We start from the raw sequence: 17,853 nt of genomic DNA, 5'->3' as shown, positions 1-17,853 counted from the left end.
CAGTCTGACCTCTAATTTCAGATTTCTTCCTATGAAGTGTTCTACTGACTCCTTTACAGGCTTTCCGTCGGTAGCATCTAGTGTTAGGCCTTTTAATACTATATTATTTCTCCGTCTATCTTTTTCCAATTGTTCTATTCTATTGTTTGCCATTTTTAAACCTTCTTCCAATTTTTCGTTTTTTTCTTTCAGCTCCTTAATATATTCCATCGTTTCTTTTTGGTCTTTCCGTATGGTTCTTATTTCTGCCATCATTTCATCATTTTTCCACATAACTTCCCGCATCATTTTTATCATCTCTTCATTTGTGTCGTTGCTTTTATTCGGTGTTCGTCTCGTCAGGTTACTCTTTTCAAAATATAATTTATCTTCTTTATATTTTTTCTTCTTAGATTCTTCGTCGCCACTATCAGATAGTTCTTCATTCTTTCTATAGGTTTCCTTTCGGATTGTTCCTGTTCCGCCACTGGCCATTTTAAATTAAATGTTAACCTCAGCACTAATATAAATATTATTATTATACACTTAGAAGTTTATTTTTATTTCGCACAAGAACGCTTTTTAAGTTTAACGATTATATCTTCTGCTTCTTCAAAAAACCCCCAGTTCAGCAATTATTCGTATTGGATGATAACCGGTTCGACTTTAAACATAACCAAAACCATCTTAACCGATGCTCTCTCGTTTTGGCATCAATTGGTGCCACCCCTAGACTTTCCCTAATATACTTATTTATAATTTTATCATTTCTTATTACTCCACTCATCCATCTAAGTATTCTCATTTCCACCACATGCTTTCGTTGTTCCTCTTTCTTTTTAACTGACCAACATTCAGTTCCGTTCATCATAGCCGGTCTTACGTCTGTTTTATAGAACTTTCCTTTCAGCTTCATTGGCATTTTTCTGTCACAAACACACCACTCGCTTCCTTCCTTTTCAGCCACCCAACCCTAATTCTATTGTATGCATTTCCATTTATTTCCCCATTACTCTGTAATACTGATCCAAGGTATTTAAACTCTCACTTTTCACAATCATTTCACCATCCAAAGATATCATTTTATTTGTAGTAACTCATCGTTAAATGAACATTCCAAATACGCTGTTTTTGTCGTATTAACTTTTAAAATTTTTTCCTCAAGAACTTATTTCCACTGTTCCAGTTTTTGTCCTAAATAAATTTGCCATCAGTATTTCCCAACAACACCACCTCATCAGCATACATTAAGCATTGGGAAATGTTACCCTGTAGTTTCGCTCTTATCTGATCTAAAATTATTGATAATAAAAACAAGGACTAAGCACCGAGCCTTGGTGCAATCCTACTTTCATATGAAATGTATCAGTCTCTCCCGCACCTGTCCTAAAGCTAGTTGTTTTTCCCTCATACATATGAATCTTTCACACTCTTTACATATTCACCGGGTACTCCTTTCTTACTTAGTGTCCACCACAGAATCTCTTGAGGAAATCTATCATATGCTTTCTTAAAATCGATGAATACCATATTATGAGCGTTTGTTTCTTTATTACTGTATTGTTTTAAAAACTGACTTATAATGATTATGGGGCATTTGTCTGTTATAGATAAGATGTATGGTATTTTCATAGACAAGTGAACACGATCAAATTATTTTGTATCTTTTCGTTAAATGCATTTTTCTTAAAACTAGATAAATTTTGAAGATAATAGTACATAAATCTTTTTCTACTAATTTAAGCACTTCGTAGCACTACCCAGCTGTAGAGAATACAAGTGTAATTTTGTTTTTATTGTTCTCGTGAATTTTGAACTTTACATTTTAACGTGTTTAATAACCCAATTTGAGCAAATTGCATCTAAATGAGTTGCTCTAAGTGTTTAATCCAACGTGCTAGATTTAAGTGCGAAACTTGTACGTGCAATATATGTGACAAATGTTCCGGTCTCGAAGGATATGACCTACGACCTTTAAGGAATCGACTTTCCAAATATTATTGCGAAGATTGCACCAAGTCGTCGTTGGAAGTTAGTCTTCTGCGAAAAAGAGTAAGTTTGTAATACCTACTGATTTTTATTTTTTTATTATACTTTTAACACTTTATTTTAAAAGAAAATGGTTAATTATTGTCCCAGCGAACGGCAGTTCTCGCCAGTGGCGCACAACCTCCGTACATGCGACACTATGATACAAGAAATTTTCGATTATCTAAATCTGACTGAATTGAAAATTAAGTCCATCCATATGTGAATCATCCATTTTGGTCCAAGGTTGTGGATTTTACGGCCCTTCCCATTTAGGGTCTGTTTTTCGTTCTCGTCCCCAAAACTCACAAAAATTTCTAAAATTTAAGTCCGACCTTTGCGGCTTCTTATAAACTTTCCAACGCATGTTTAATTTTAAAAATCAGTTATACCATTCAAAAGTTACCGAGCTCAGAAATTTTATTCAATTTCTATTTAAAAAGGTGAAAATCCTTATATGTGTGTATGTGTGTATGTGTGTGGAAAAGTTACACCGATCTTAATTTTTTCTCTGTGTTTCAAGGGGAGTCAGGGCCGATTCAAAACCGGTGTAGTTTGTGACTTTCGACTACCCATAAGCCAGCTATAGGTATAGGTAGATACAAAATGGCATATTTTTTGACCGTATATATCTTAGGTTCAAGGAGAGACAGGAAAACCGCAGATACACCAAATCAATAGCGTTGAGTTAAGCTTTCAAGTGGTGTTTAAGCGGTTAGGATCAGATATACACACGGCTCAGTATAGCCGAAAAACTGAAAAACTAACCTTTGAAAATTTTGGTTTCTCGACAATTACTCAAAATTTCAACCTACGAATTGCGCCAATAACTGAGCGTTTTTAGGAGGACTCTAGACGCGTTTAACAATGTATACCTCATATGTGGGAAACTTCGATTTTTTAAGTTAGAGGCTTCATAAATGTGATCAAATCTATTTCCTATGGGAAAAACGGGTTTTCAAGCTCCATAATTCCTGTAGTATCTTGAGTTATCATACTTGACCTTAGATGCATCAGATACTACTTGTCAATACGTCTCAAACTCATGTTTAGTGATCAAAATCGGTTAAGCCGTTTCGAAGTTACCAATTTCCAAAATATAATCCATTTGACCATTATCGCCGAAATGGTTTATGTAGTTGTAGTGGTTACTACGCTTAATTTGATAGGGCAATCCTAGTTCATTTACTGGCCATCCCAATATTTTTTTTCAATATTTTTCGAATAGAAAAAAATCTAGTGTACATGCAATGCACACTAGATCATTTGAGAGATAATGCTAGAAAGGCGACCATTTATAACGCTTAACTTTGAAAAACTCCTGACAAGAATAAAAAAATCGCTAAACACCGTAAAAATGAATGGCGCATACAATATTCCAGCTACAAAAGAGCTGATATGAATATTACGTGGCGCGAAATGTATTTTCATTTTGATGGAAAATAAAATTCTAGTTTTATTTTAAAAGATGTTTCCATAATATTTGCTAAATTTGGATAATATAATGATAATAATTCAATTTTAATAGAGGTAAAAGTCAGCCAACGACTCTCCAGTAAAGTCCATCTCCAACATTTAAAATACTTTGGACATAATATGAGAGCAAACACAGAAAACATGGCAAGACTCATTATACTAGGAAAGGTGGAAGATCGAAGATCATGAGGAAGATCACCAACTAGATGGATCGATCAAATTACAGGAATATGCAAAAGACATATGCATGAGTTAAAAGAAATGACCAGAGACAGAGATCTTTGGAGACGGACAATACACGACATCACGTCGACCACTACACTCAATCCAGGGAGTTAGGATTGAAGAGAGAGATTATTTATTCTATTTACTATTTACAATGATTTATAGCACATAATATACTAACAACATAATTTATATCTAATTTGTACAATTTATTTATTTAATACGCGAATCTCAAATCACGACTGAAAATAAAGCTCGAACAATTCAACTTATATAGGCGAACTCTTATCTGTTTTACTGTAAAATACTAGTACATACTAGACCAGGGCCTGGATTCCGTGCACTGTAGAAATCTACACGTCGCTTTCTATCGATGTCAATTTTCGTAAAAATATTTGAATTTTTAGCTTTAATTGAATTATTTTCTAGTTTTGCTAGGTTATACTCTAATTGATGCTGAAGTGACACTTAGTAAAACAAGAAAATATTTGAATTAAAACTAAAAATTCAAATATATTGACATTAATAGAAAGCGATCGGCGCGATTTCAATATATTTTAATTTTTAGTTTTAATTCAAATATTTTCTTGTTTTACTTAGGGCCGGTTGTTCGAACGCTAATCAACAATTATCATTATCAAATATTTAATTACTGTCACCAAACTGTCAATGTCAACTTTGTTTGGGTTGCTGAAAACATAATTAATTAAAATTATGAGATGTGTTATCAATTATGTTAATAATTATTGTTATATTAATTCATTATAGTCTCAGAATTGTAATCAATTATATTTTAGCAACCCAACCATAGTTGACATTGACAGTTTTGAGAGTAATTAAATATTTGATAGTGATCATTGTTGATTAGCGTTCGTACAACCGGCCCTAGTGTCACTTCAGCATCAATTAGAGTATAACCTAGCAAAACTAGAAAATAATTCAATTAAAGGTAAAAATTCAAATATTTTTACGAAAACTGACATCGATAGAAAGCGACGTGTAGATATCTACAGTGCACGGAATCTAGGCCCAGGCTTCCCTTTGGTAATCGCAACGAGTTATCATGTAAATAATCATGTAATTCAAAATTATACACAGTATAAATATACAAGAATAAAAAACCGCTAAACGCCATAAAAATGGGTGGCGCATACAATATTCCAGCTACAAAAGAGCTGATATGAATATTACGTGGCGCAAAAATGTATTTTTATTTTGATGGAAAATAAAAATTTTGTTTTATTTTAAAAGATGTTTCCACAATACCGGGTGTCCACTTATATTATCCCGCATTTTAACTGCTTATAACATCTAAACGGCTCAAGATAAAAATATGCGGTTTTCACTGAAATGTTTTATTTTAGTAAAAGTTTTGTCTGAATGGATTGAATTTTTTATATCGCTTTCAAATACGAAATAAAATATGGCGGATTTTTGAAAAAAACTTTGTTGACTTTTTTTAATGGAACACCTAGTATATTCTTTTGTAAATTGAAAGAAAGGTCATTCACCTATCTAGCGATATAAAGTTTTTCAAAATCGGTTGTCAAATCACTGAGTAATTAATTTTTAAACTGAGAGGTGCAACGTGAATATCACATACCTAAATAAAATAACTAACCAAGTTATGTGATTTCCACATTCCATCTCTCATTTTAAAAATTAATAGCTCAGTCATTTGACAACCGATTTTAAAAATTTTTATAGCGCTGGATAGATAAATGACTGTTTTTTCAACTTTTTAGGTAAGTGACCATTTTTTATATCGCTTTTAAATAGAAAATGACGGATTTTTGAAAAACTTTTTTTATTAAAACACCCAGTATATTTTCTTGTATCTTGAAAAAACGGTCATTTACCTATCCAGCGATATAAAATTTTTTAAAATCGGTTGCCAAATGACTGAGCAATTAATTTTTAAAATGGGAGATGCAATGTGGAAATCACATAACATAATATCATTATTCTCATTTATGTTATTTAGGTATGTGATATCCACGTTGCACCCCTCATTTTAAAAATTAATTACTCAGTTATTTGTCAACCGATTTGGAAAAACTTTATACCGCTGGATAGGTGAATGACTTTTCTTTCAATCTACGAAAAAATATACTGGGTGTTCCATTAAAAAAAAGTCAACAACGTTTTTATCAAAAATCCGGCATTTTTTTTCGTATGTGAAAGCGATATAAAAAATTCAATCCGTTCAGACAAAACTTTTACTAAAATAAAACATTTCAGCGAAAACCGCATATTTCTATTTTGAGCCGTTTAGAAGTTATAGGCAGTTGAAATGGGGGAAAATATAAGTGGACACCCTGTATTTGCTGAAGTAAACCGCGCCACAAAAGAGTAACTTTGATAGAGTTTGTATTTTGAAGCTCTTTTGTGGCGCGTTTTACTTCAAATTTTGCAAATATTATGGAAACATTTTTTAAAATAAAACCAGGATTTTATTTTCCATCAAAATGAAAATACATTTTCGCGCCACGTAATGTTCATATCAGCTCTTTTGTAGCTGGAATATTGTATGCGCCACTTATTTTTATTGCGTTTAGCGGTTTTTTATTCTGGTATCAGAAGTTTTTCAAAGTTATTTATAAATTAAATGTATGAAGTCAAATGTAATGTTTCTCGATTCCACTTTAAGCGTTATAAATGGTCGTCTTTCTAGTATTATCTCTCAAATTATCTAGTGTCCATCGAATCTAGAATAGATTTTTTTTCTGTTCAAAAAAGATTAAACAAAAAATATTGGGATTGCCGATAAATGAACTCAGATTGCCCTATTAAATTTAGCGTCGTAACTACAACGTCGTGTACTACAACTACATAAACCATTTTGGCGATAGTGGTCAAATGGATTATATTTTGGAGCTTGATAACTTCGAAACGGCTTAACCGATTTTGATCACTAAGCATGAGTTTGAAACGTAGTATGTATGTATGCATGAAACAAGTAGTATCTGATGCATTTAAGGTCAAGTATGATAACTCAAGGTATTATAGGAATTATTGAGCTTAAAAACCGTTTTTTCCATAGGAAATAAATTTGATCACACTTGTGAAGCCTATAACTTAAAAATTCGAATTTTCCCAGATATGAGGTATACATCGTTAAACGAAAAATTGTCGAAAAACCAAAATTTTCAAAGTTTAGTTTTTTAGATTTTCGGCTATACTGAGCCGTGTGTATGTCTGATCCTAACCGCTTAGGCCCCATTTGAAAGCTTAACTCAACGCTATTGATTTGGTGTATTTGCGGTCTTCCTTTCTCTTATTGAAGATATATACCCCCAAAAAATATGCCGTTTTGTACCTACCCAGTCCTATACCTGGCTTATAGGTAGTCGAAAGTCACAAACTACAACGGTTCTCAATCAGCCCTGATTCCTTCTTGAAACACAGAAAAAAATTCAGATCGGTGTAACTTTTCCACACACATACACACATACAAGCATTTCCCCATTTTAAGTAGAAATTGAATAAAATTTCTGAGCACGGTACCTTTTGAATGGTATAACCGATTTTCAAAATTAAACATGCGTTGGAAAGGTAATGATCATTACTATCAGAAGCCGCAAAGGTAGGACTTACATTTTCGAAATTTTTGGGAGTTTTGGGGATGAGAACGAAAAACAGACCCTAAATGGGAAGGGCCGTAAAATCCACACCCTCGGACCAAAATGGATGGTTGACATATGGATCGGCGAGCCTTTTTCTATACTTTAAGATGTTATTTGGCTCAATTTTCAATTCAGTCAGATTTAGAAAATCGAAAATTTCGTGTATACAGGGTGTTTGGTAAAGAATGGGCCATAGCTTAACCTCAGATTTCTGAGGTTAAAATAGGCCGATTTAAGCTAACTTAACTTAATACAAAGTTTATAAAAACCGAGATACAGGGTGTCAAAGTTAAAATTTTTTTTTATTTATTATTGCATATTTCCTGACAAGTATGAGATAACAACATGAAATTTAGTATGTAGAGGTTTTTTGGGCCAAGAAAACTAAATTCCCTACCAAAGATTACGTATTGCCCAGAGGGCGCCACATACGCCTTTCAGCACTCATTTATTACGTTCAATTCTTTTTATCCCTCACTCTGTATAATTCTGACATTAAAATTTTTATTCTCCTATTAATTTTACTTAAAAAAGGTATACTTCTTTCATATCCCTAAACTCAACTGTTTTCGAGATAAACGTATTTTTAATCTGCGTAACATTATCATTTTTAGCATAAAATCATCGTTGTTACACCCGAAAAATAACTTAAAACCATAAAATTATCCAAAAATGTATGGCAAATTTCTTCAAATGGAATTTGCGATACAATGACATAAATTTGAGAACTGGCACAATTATTATGGTTTTAAGTTATTTTTCGGGTGTAACTGCAATGATATTATGCTAAAATGATGGTGTATCGCAGATTTAAAATGAGTTTATCTCGAAAACGGTTGAGTTTAGGGAGATGAAAAAAGTATAGCTTTTTTAAGTAAAACCAATAGGAGAATAAAAATTTTAATGTCAAAATTATACAGAGTGACGGATAAAAAAAACTGAACGTAATAAATAAGTGCTGAAAGGTGTATGTGGCGCCCTCTGGGCAATACATAATTTTTGGTAGGGAATTTAGTTTTCTCGACCCCAAAAACCTCCGCATACCAAACTTCATATTGTTATCTCATACCTGTCAGGAAATATTCAATAATAAATGAAAAAAAAATTTAACTTTGACACCCTGTTCTCGGTTATTATAAACTTTGTACTAAAGTAAGTTAGCTTCAATCGGCCTATTTTAACCTCAGGAACCTGAGGTTAAGCTATGGAAAGGTTTTTTACCAAACATCCTGTATAATAATATTAATATAGTGTCGCATGTACGGGGGTTGTGCGCCACTGGCGAGAAGTATCGTTCTCAGGGATAAATTATATACACGTAAATATTTTGTTTAGACGTGTAGCGCAAGGAAGAATTAATAAAAATTATGACAGACTACAATACGCTGGGCATAAAAAATAAGGTCAACATGGGTTACCTTCATTACGATAGACCAGGGCTGAAGCATTGGAAAATGGTAAAAATGAAAAACAATAGTACCAGGATGGAACCACTGCCAAAGGAAGGAAACGTACAATAAATAGTTAACGGCCGATCTGAGCTCGGAGAGTGGAAGTAGGGCTGATTCAGAATCAGTGTAGTTTGTGACTTTGGACCACATATACAAAGCCAGCTAAAGGACTGGATAGGTATTAAAGGGCATATATTTTGGATGAATACATCTCAGGTTCAAAGAAAGAAAGGAAAACCACAAATACACCAAATCTAAGATAGAAATATTATTTTATCACTGCATTTACACTGTCGCTTTCTTAGTATTTAGTCCAAGTAATGAAGCTTAAAATAAGACAAAACCTAGCAATTTTTACAGAATGGATCGGTTTGCTTGAAAAATTAAGAATAAGTAGTGGATAGTCCAAAGATCAAAATCTATATCATGCCGAAAGGCGCTTTTACCATGGAGGTGGTTGCCACCCCATCTCGGGGGTGGAAATCTTTTATTATATTTTAATCGCAAAAGTTGGTAAAAACGTTCATTCTAAGCAAAAAACGTTCTATACATTTTTCTGATAAAATTGATAGTTTTCGCTTTATTCGCTATTTAAAGTGTTAGTTTTATATAGAAAAAATCAATGTTTTTAATAAGTTTTCTGCTAATAACTCCAAAAGGTTTTGTTGTATCAAAACAACTTTACTTAACAAAAATGTACCTTTTGAAAAAATAAACAAAACCGTTATTTTAAATTTTCTTTAAGACCAATAGTAATCGAGCTATACTTTATTATATGTTGACTCTTCTTCATCAAATGCTAAATATTGTAGTTTCAAAGTCAAAAGACGGGAAAACTATGCATTTTTCGAGGACAACTTGTTCAAACTAATTTAAAGTACTTAAAAATATCTATCTTCAGAAATAAAAAAAGTCTTCAGCTCAAAAATTAAGTGACTTATAATGAAAAGAACGTCAATCCCTATTTTTTTCAGCGAAAAAGTGATCGCAAGCAACCCCCTAATCACCACCCTAATTAAAATTAGTCATTGACCTTATTCGGTTTTTTTATTTATGTAATATTAATAGGTTCTAAAAGTTTGACCGGCTTAGAATGATCAGTTTAAAAAAAATGGAGTAAAAACGAATAATGAATTTTTGTGTTTGGAAAAAATGGCTTTTTCTTCAGAATAGCAAGATGAGCATCAGAGATACGAAAAAATGTTTAAATATGAAATTGTAGCTTATTTAATTCAGAAGAACCAAGTTTGCAAAAATTTTTTCTACGGCAAAAATTGAGTGAGCTATTGACAATTAACTCTTGTAATAACATGCAAAAACTACATTTACCAACCCTTTCAAAGTCACCTCTTTTTGTGACTGAGGATTTTAAAAATATTTAATATTAATAGTCTTATAGATATTGTAAAAACCTACAAAACTGTTTTTACCAAACTTTCTAGGATAAAAAATAAAAAAGTTACAGTTAAAAAATCAATACATTTTAAAAAAAAAAAAGGGGGAAATCCAATTGGAAGCATAATAATGTAAGTTAGCGGTATTTTTAGTCATCGGCCTTATTAATTCTTATTTATTTATGTATTATTAATAGATTGTAGGAGTTTGACTGGCTTAGAATGATTAGTTTTTAAAAAATTTTTTAAAAAAGCGAATAAAGAATTTTTGTAATTTGGTAAAAAATGTCATTTTTCTTCAGAATAGAAAGATTAGCATCAGAGATACGAAAAAATGTTTCACTATAAAATTGTAGGTTATTTAATTTCCAAGAACTTTGTTTAAAAAAATTTTTCTACGGCAAAAATTGAGTGAATCGTAAATGAGTATATCAAAAACATTGATTTGTTCTATACAAAACTATCACTTTCGATAGCGAATAAATCGAAAACTATTCATTTTACCACAAAAATGTATAGAACATTTTTTGCTAAGAATGAATGTTTTTATCAACTTTTGTGGTCAAAAGATAATAAAAAATTTCCACCCACGAGATGGGGTGGCAACCACCCCCATAGTAAAAGCGCCTTTCGGCATCATATAAATTTTGATGCTTGGACTATCCACTACTTATTCTCAAATTTTCAAGCAAATCGATCCATTCTGTAAAAATTGCGAGGTGAAAAGCTTCGGTTCCTGGCCTAATTACAATGTCATTAGTCATTAATAACTCTAATTAAAATGAATACGAGTTCACGTCATTCCAAAAGAAATTGGAAATTCAAGAAAAAGTATATTTTTGTGAGTAACACATTATTTATGTACTTAAAAATTGTAACTCAAAATCTACAATCGATAACGCTACGGTAAACTTGATAAAGATCTTATGTTTATTAGACGACTGATCAACATTAACAAAGTATTTGAGGAATTATAGGTTGATCCTGATGCATTTTATGGTCTGGAAAACAGTACCTATTAAGGTAGACTTAATTAATGTTGCATGTTTAATTAATTAAGTGGTGTAAATGGCCGCGTAACACATACGTGTCATGAGTTTATGGATTACTGTAAATATACTGCGTGATATTGAAAATGCAGCAAGGAATCTTAACAAAACTTTGGCAAATGTGTTATTTGAAAATAAATACTAATAAAAATATGATTGTGTTCGTTTGTAGGTATTGCGAAAATACTTAGATATTTATTAACCGAATCCACCACTGAGGGTTATTAGCAGGACAACAAAATACTTTCTTTCTTTCTTTCTCCCCTTCCTTTTACCCTATTAGTGTATCGTATCTGGGCTCGTTATTTTAATTTCCATTCACCTATCTCTTCTATTCTTTTCTATTTTCTACCATTATTTTTAATTCATCGAGTGATTTTTTCCTGCCTCTGCTACTTGCTGTATCCATTCTTTTTATCTGCCTCTTTTTTTTACGATGTTCTTTGCTTCGTGGACTTTTCTGGTAATTATGTTTGGTTGCATCCTCATCAAATGCCCATACCAGTTCATTTGTCTCTTTGTTAGTTTATTCATTATTGGTTCTTGGTTGGCCATGTTCCTAATAGTCTCGTTGCTTAATCTGTTCAATTTTGCCCTTACAACTATCCTTTTTAAATGCCTTATCTCTTCACTGCATTAATACTGCTCTCATATTTTTTCAGAATTGTTCAGTTTTCACTTGCATATAGCACAGTCGGTATCACTATTTTGTTATATACACTTGGGTGCAGAAAAATCCATCCACTGAAAATTTGGTCATTTTTGATGTCTCGAGATTCCTAAACCTGTTGTCCGATTTAAGTGATTTTTTTACCATGTAATAGCCTTATTCATTATCAATATCTTTGTAATAATATTGTTGCTAGACAGGTAAACTGTCATTGTATACCGGGTGTACGAATCAAACTGTGTTTTTTTCTCTAAGTTCGCATCACCCTGTGGACTATTCTAGAGTTTATAAAATACTGAAATTAAAAACCAACTATAGCCTCAGGATTTAACCTTAACATTCTGTTTTAAATTCATTCACTTATGTTAGATAATAAAAAAAGTTAGGAACTTTAACAAAATTGGCCAAGTTCGTCATCAGTACAGGGTGTTTAGAAATAAGTGCGGCAAACTTTAAGGGGTCCTTGTATACATGAAAATATTGACAGTTTGCTTTATAATTATATGTCCGCAAGCGCTCCATTTCCAAGATACGGGATGTTCAATTTTTTTACAAACTGACGATTTATTTATTGCTTTAAAACCAGTTGAGATATGCAAATCAAATTTGGTGGGTTTTAAGACGTAGTTATTGCACATTTTTTGACATACAATTAAGAATTTAATATTCACCATTAGCGCGCAAACTGATATTATGACCGATCATATTACCCGTATGCACGCCAATGGTGAATATAAAGTTCTTAATTGTATGTCAAAAAATGTGCAATAACGTCTTACGTTATTGCACATGTACGTCTTAAAACCCACCAAATTTGATTTGCTTATCTTAGTTGGTTTTAAAGCAATAAATAAATCGTCAGTTTGTAAAAAAAAACTTTCCAATCTCCGAAACGAGGCATTTGCGGACATATGATTATAAAGCAAACTGTCATTATTTTCTCATGTAAAATAAACCCTTAAAGTTTGTCGCACTTATTTAGAGACACCCTGTACTGATGACGAACATGGCCAGTTGTTAAAGTACCTAACTTTTTTATTATCCAACATAAGCGAATGAATTTAAAAACAGAATGTTAAGAAAACCTGAGGCCATAGTTGGTTTTAATTACGGTATTTTATTAATGCTAGGATAGTCCACAGGGTGATGCGAACTTTGAGAAAAAAACACAGCTTGATTCGTAAACCCGGTATACAATGACAGTTTACCTGTCTAGCAAGAATATTTTTACAGCGATATTGTTAATGAATAAGGCTATAACTTGGTAAAAAATCACTTAAATCGGACAACAAGTTTAGGAAATTCGAGACATCAAAAATTACCAAATTTTCAGTGGATCGATTTTTTTGCACCCGAGTGTAGTTTGATTTTTGTCTCTCTTGTAAGTTCTCTTTTTCCCAGTATTGGAGCTAACGCATAGTATAACTTCTTTAATTTCCTTGCTCTATTTGTTATTTCCCAATGTATTTTTTACTTCAAATGTATTCGTAAGATGCAAGTAGTTCCAGTTCTAAGTTTTTGCATTCTATCTTTATTTTATTCATTATCCTCTTTGCCGTTGATTATTATCAATATCTTATTTTTTTCCTCGTTTATTTCCATTTTTAATTCTTCTATTTCCTCTATCCATAATTATATCCATTAGTTTCTCATTTTCTTCTCGGAATATGCTATTAGTACTATTAGGTCTGGATCCCGCGTACCAAAAAATTTATTAATAGGAAGCTGAAAATTCGTCAATACCTTAACGGTGTATAGTCGGACAAACTTTGATGTATAGAAACACTGAAACAGGGGAAGTTTTAATTGTGGAACGTGATTTTAATTGTGGAACTTGTCATCTTGACATGTTTATGATTGTGAAAACAAGCAAGTTGTTTTTAAGTTTATTCAATAGCAAACTTTATATTATATATGAAAAAATATTTGTCCGACAAATATGTTGGGCATTTTAATAAGTTCGAAACGTAGAATATGTCAAATGACAGGAATTATGGTGGTGATAAACAGCAGTCTGATTTTTGCATGAAAGTTTAATGAAAGGGTAACAAATCAATTGGAAATTCTGTACGACAAAATACATGGGACGTTTTCGTAATTTGACGTTCCAAATTTTTAACCTGTTCCACAATTACAACTTCCCCTGTTCCAGTGTTCCCATAAACTCAAAAAAATTTAGTTCGTAATATTAATTAACAGTGATTATTGAATAGTATTTCGTTGTAACAACAATTTAATTTGTTGGTTCAACGAACTTTTAGACATTGACGAATGTATTTGGTTATTGTCACAATGATTGAATAATAATTGTGAAAATAACTAGAGAACATTAATCAATAACACTCAATTTATTCAGCCAATAACTTAGTTTCGTATATTTAATAAATATTGTTAATTGTGGCAGCAACTCACTTTCGTGATTTTGTACATGACAAGCAATTACCTTGGTTTATTGTGACAACGTACAGATTTCATTAAAACAATGTACAAATGTTGTTAATATAGAGTAATATATAATTATCGTATAGATGTAAGCTGATTGTTGTGACAACGAATGTATTAATCAATCTACTATTGCGTTTAATACCCACAATCAATGCGTCCATTGTGACAATAATCGTAGTTGTTGAGACAATAAATGTTTTGCTTGACCATTTGAAATGTAACTGCTATTCCTTATCGTGATACCCCTAGCTTCTCTGTGTTGCCATTGTTTAAGAAATAATTCTTTGTTAAACAATGCTGTTACCTCTACCGAAGTGCCGAATAATAATTTAATTTCGTTTCCAAGTGTAGTCCGTAGTAGAAGGAAGTTTTCGTGTGTCTCTTATCGTGAGAAAACTAATTAGTATTTTTAAAAATTTAAACGCAGAATAAAATATTACAGTATTATCGAGGGTCTGAAGTCCCTGGGGACTTCTATAATGATTATTTTAATAAGTGACAGGGGTGAAAAATAGAAAATTTAGTATGATTTTTAATTTCAAATATACCATTCAAAAGAAACTTTTTGTTTATTCTAAGGGACTTTTTGCCCTCGGTAATAATGTAATCTTTTATTCTGCGTTTAAATTTTTCAAAAATACTTATTAGTTTTCTCAGGATTCCAAAAAAAAATGAATGCGTTTAAAAAGAATTCGATCGGAATTTTGCACCTGCACTCTCAAAAAGGATTAAAGTGTTATACATTTTTGGAATCACTATTTCAAACGCTTTTAAATGAGCTGTCACATGACGTACTTTCCTGTTTAAAAAAAAATCAAAGTTACGCCTGTCACCTGAAGAGGGATCGTGTTAAGTTCGAAACATTCATGTTATAATATACTTTGATTATTTTAAAAATCGACCCGTCCGAGCGTTTTGCTTATGTGCTAAAAATATAAGTTAATAAGGCAGTGCCGGTTTAACCTAACTTCGGGCCCTGGGCGCTGGAGGTTTTGGGACCCCTTCTTTGCTATTCGTTGTCAGTTTTTTAACAAGAAAACACATGCATTAACTGTAAAGGTTTATTTTAAAATCCATAAAATATTTTTTTAAACGAGTAAGAAGAATAGCAAACGTAAAAAATAATCCAAAAATACATTTAAAAACATAAATAAAAAACGGAAAGTTCCACAAAACAACACAAGACAAGCAAAAAAACATATTCTAAAATATACACAAAGACAAAAATTACATCATTTTTTTTCTTGACTTGGCATTCGCAAACTGCCTTACAATATTATCACAATTCAGTGTCTCCAGTTCTTCATTCTCTATATACAATAGTGATAATGCGTCTAGGTTTTCTTGGCCCAAATTTGACCTTAAATATGTTTTTATTCTTTTAAAAGCCGAAAAAGACCGCTCGCTTGACGCATTAGAAATTGGTATCGTCAAATAAATTTGCAGTAAAGTTAAACTATTGGGAAAAATTGCTTTTACATCCTGAAAGAATCAAATTTTTCATAAATTATATGATGTTTGTTCAAACTTTGGCATAACGTTACAAAATGGGTAATTTCATTATGCAAGTTCGCTTTGGTTTCATCAACATTATTTTTATGTTTCTCGCATAAAGTATTAATTGACGTCTTGACTTCTTCTTTATCTCTAGATTAAAAAAAAAACATCTAAAAGCTGATGTTACATCCTTGCTGAAAACAGCGACTAATTTTCTAGACTCTAGATTTTCTGCGACAGCGATTTTTTTTGTCGCTGCGACTACAAATCGCAAGTGGAGTGCTAGCCTTAGAGGCCACTGTATAATGCCAAATTGCAATTTTTGTAATCGCATTACTTTTGAATGTTTGAAAGAGTGTGTACCAATTGTTTGGGTATTGGCATTTTAGAGAATAATCTATTCTGGAAACATTAGATTTATGTATATATATTTTTGTCTTTCGTTTAACTATTTTAAAAGGACTTATTTTGTTCCTGTTTTAAAAGAACTTATTTTAAAGCCGAAAAGTGAGATAAATTATTATTTATGCCCCACAATTCAAAAAAAAATTATTAGAAACTAAAAAAACTCCGTTTGTGCGATTATTTTGGATACAATTCGAGACATGGCCATTGATTAATAACCTACACAGTTTTTACCCACTACCTGGGTAGTTTTTAATTAATGACATGGCGAAATCTGACAACTTTATGTAGTTTTTGGAAAAGGTCCCCGCCACAAACACTGACACGGGGCCCCTGTGTGGCTAGGCTACGACACTGTGTATAGGCGTGAAGAGATGTAACAATAGAACAAAAGCGTTTGCAGTGTATTGACGTATCTGCGTATGAAATTTTTTTTCGGAGAATACGTAAATTATTTAGCGACTTTATTTTTTAAAATATTTTTTTTATAATATAAAAGCAACGGGCCCCTCCGGGGCCCGGGCCCCTGGGCGCCAGCCCCAAGCGCCCAGTGGATAAACCGGCACTGTAATAAGGGGGTGGGGGGAGTGTAACACTTATTCCAGTGCACTGTATAAGTGAAATCATATGAGAAATCACACAGTGTAAAGTCCATTAGGTTAAGAACAAAAAAGGGGGATTTCAAAAATTATTATTAATCAATTAATATCATACGGTGGGCTAATGCATTCAGTAATTATTAATATAAAATACGTTCATAGTAGGAATGAACGAAACTGATTGTAAGAATGAATAGAATTGCTTGTAAGAAAAACCGTATTTATTGTGAGAATGAACGGAATTAATTGTAACAATAAACGGAAATAATTGTAGAAATAAACGAAATACGTTAGGAGAAATAACACTGTTATTGACACAACGAATAGTCTTCGTCGATCAATTAACGACGTTGTTGTTTCAATAAATAGTGTTCGTTGACTCAGTGAACAGATTTCGTAATATCAATAAATAATGTTCGTTGCCTCAGTGAACAGAGTTCGTAATACCAATAAAGTGATATTATGGTATACATAATGAATGTTCATCCATTCAATAAACGTAATACATTGGCTCAACTAACGAAAATAATGAATTGATGAACATCGCTTTGTTGTTCCAATAAAACCAAGAATTGGACAAATTTTAAGTATTGCGTTTGTGTTCCGAATTAACATTTTTATTGATATTACGTACCTTTTTCGTTGAGTGTACATCACCGTTAAACTATTAACAAATTTTCAGCTTGCTCTTAATAAACTTTTTTTGGTACGCGGTATCCATGAATATATGTCATCTGCATACATTAAGGACTCTATTGTTACCGGTTGTAATCTATGGTATCCTATTATTATGATCTGTAGTTGGTTGGTTATTACTTTAGTTTTTCTTATTAATTAGTTCATTACGATTATGAATAGCAAAAAGCTAGACTATCTCCTTGTTTAATACCTCTCTTCCAATTAAATTCTTCTTATCTTTCTCCTGTTATTTGTACTCTTCCTTTTACCTCTGGTAAGTACTTTCCATAATTTTTATCAACGTATTTGATACATTTATTTTCCTCATTCA

At 32.0% G+C, this 17,853-nt stretch overlaps 1 protein-coding gene across 4 annotated transcripts in view; it reads left to right on the top strand.

Moving 5' to 3' along the window:
- LOC126884602 (cyclic nucleotide-gated cation channel subunit A) overlaps window positions 1-17,853 on the top strand; it is an 839,335-nt gene that overhangs the window by 417,775 nt on the left and 403,707 nt on the right. For 2 of the 4 annotated variants that reach the window (XM_050650603.1, XM_050650602.1), the window contains exon 2: window positions 1,724-2,031. The exons of the other annotated variants lie outside the window; for them this stretch is intronic. In XM_050650603.1, coding sequence (XP_050506560.1) covers window positions 1,846-2,031 — 186 coding nt within the window. In that variant the 5' untranslated portion in view covers window positions 1,724-1,845. The remainder of the gene's footprint in view (window positions 1-1,723; window positions 2,032-17,853) is intronic. 4 annotated transcript variants of the gene reach the window in all.

This window comes from Diabrotica virgifera, chromosome 5 (assembly GCF_917563875.1).
Source record: "Diabrotica virgifera virgifera chromosome 5, PGI_DIABVI_V3a".
In the NCBI taxonomy this organism is placed as follows: Eukaryota; Metazoa; Arthropoda; class Insecta; order Coleoptera; family Chrysomelidae; genus Diabrotica; species Diabrotica virgifera.
Note: the sequence above shows the minus strand (reverse complement) of the source record. Positions and strands in the feature narration are given on the sequence as shown.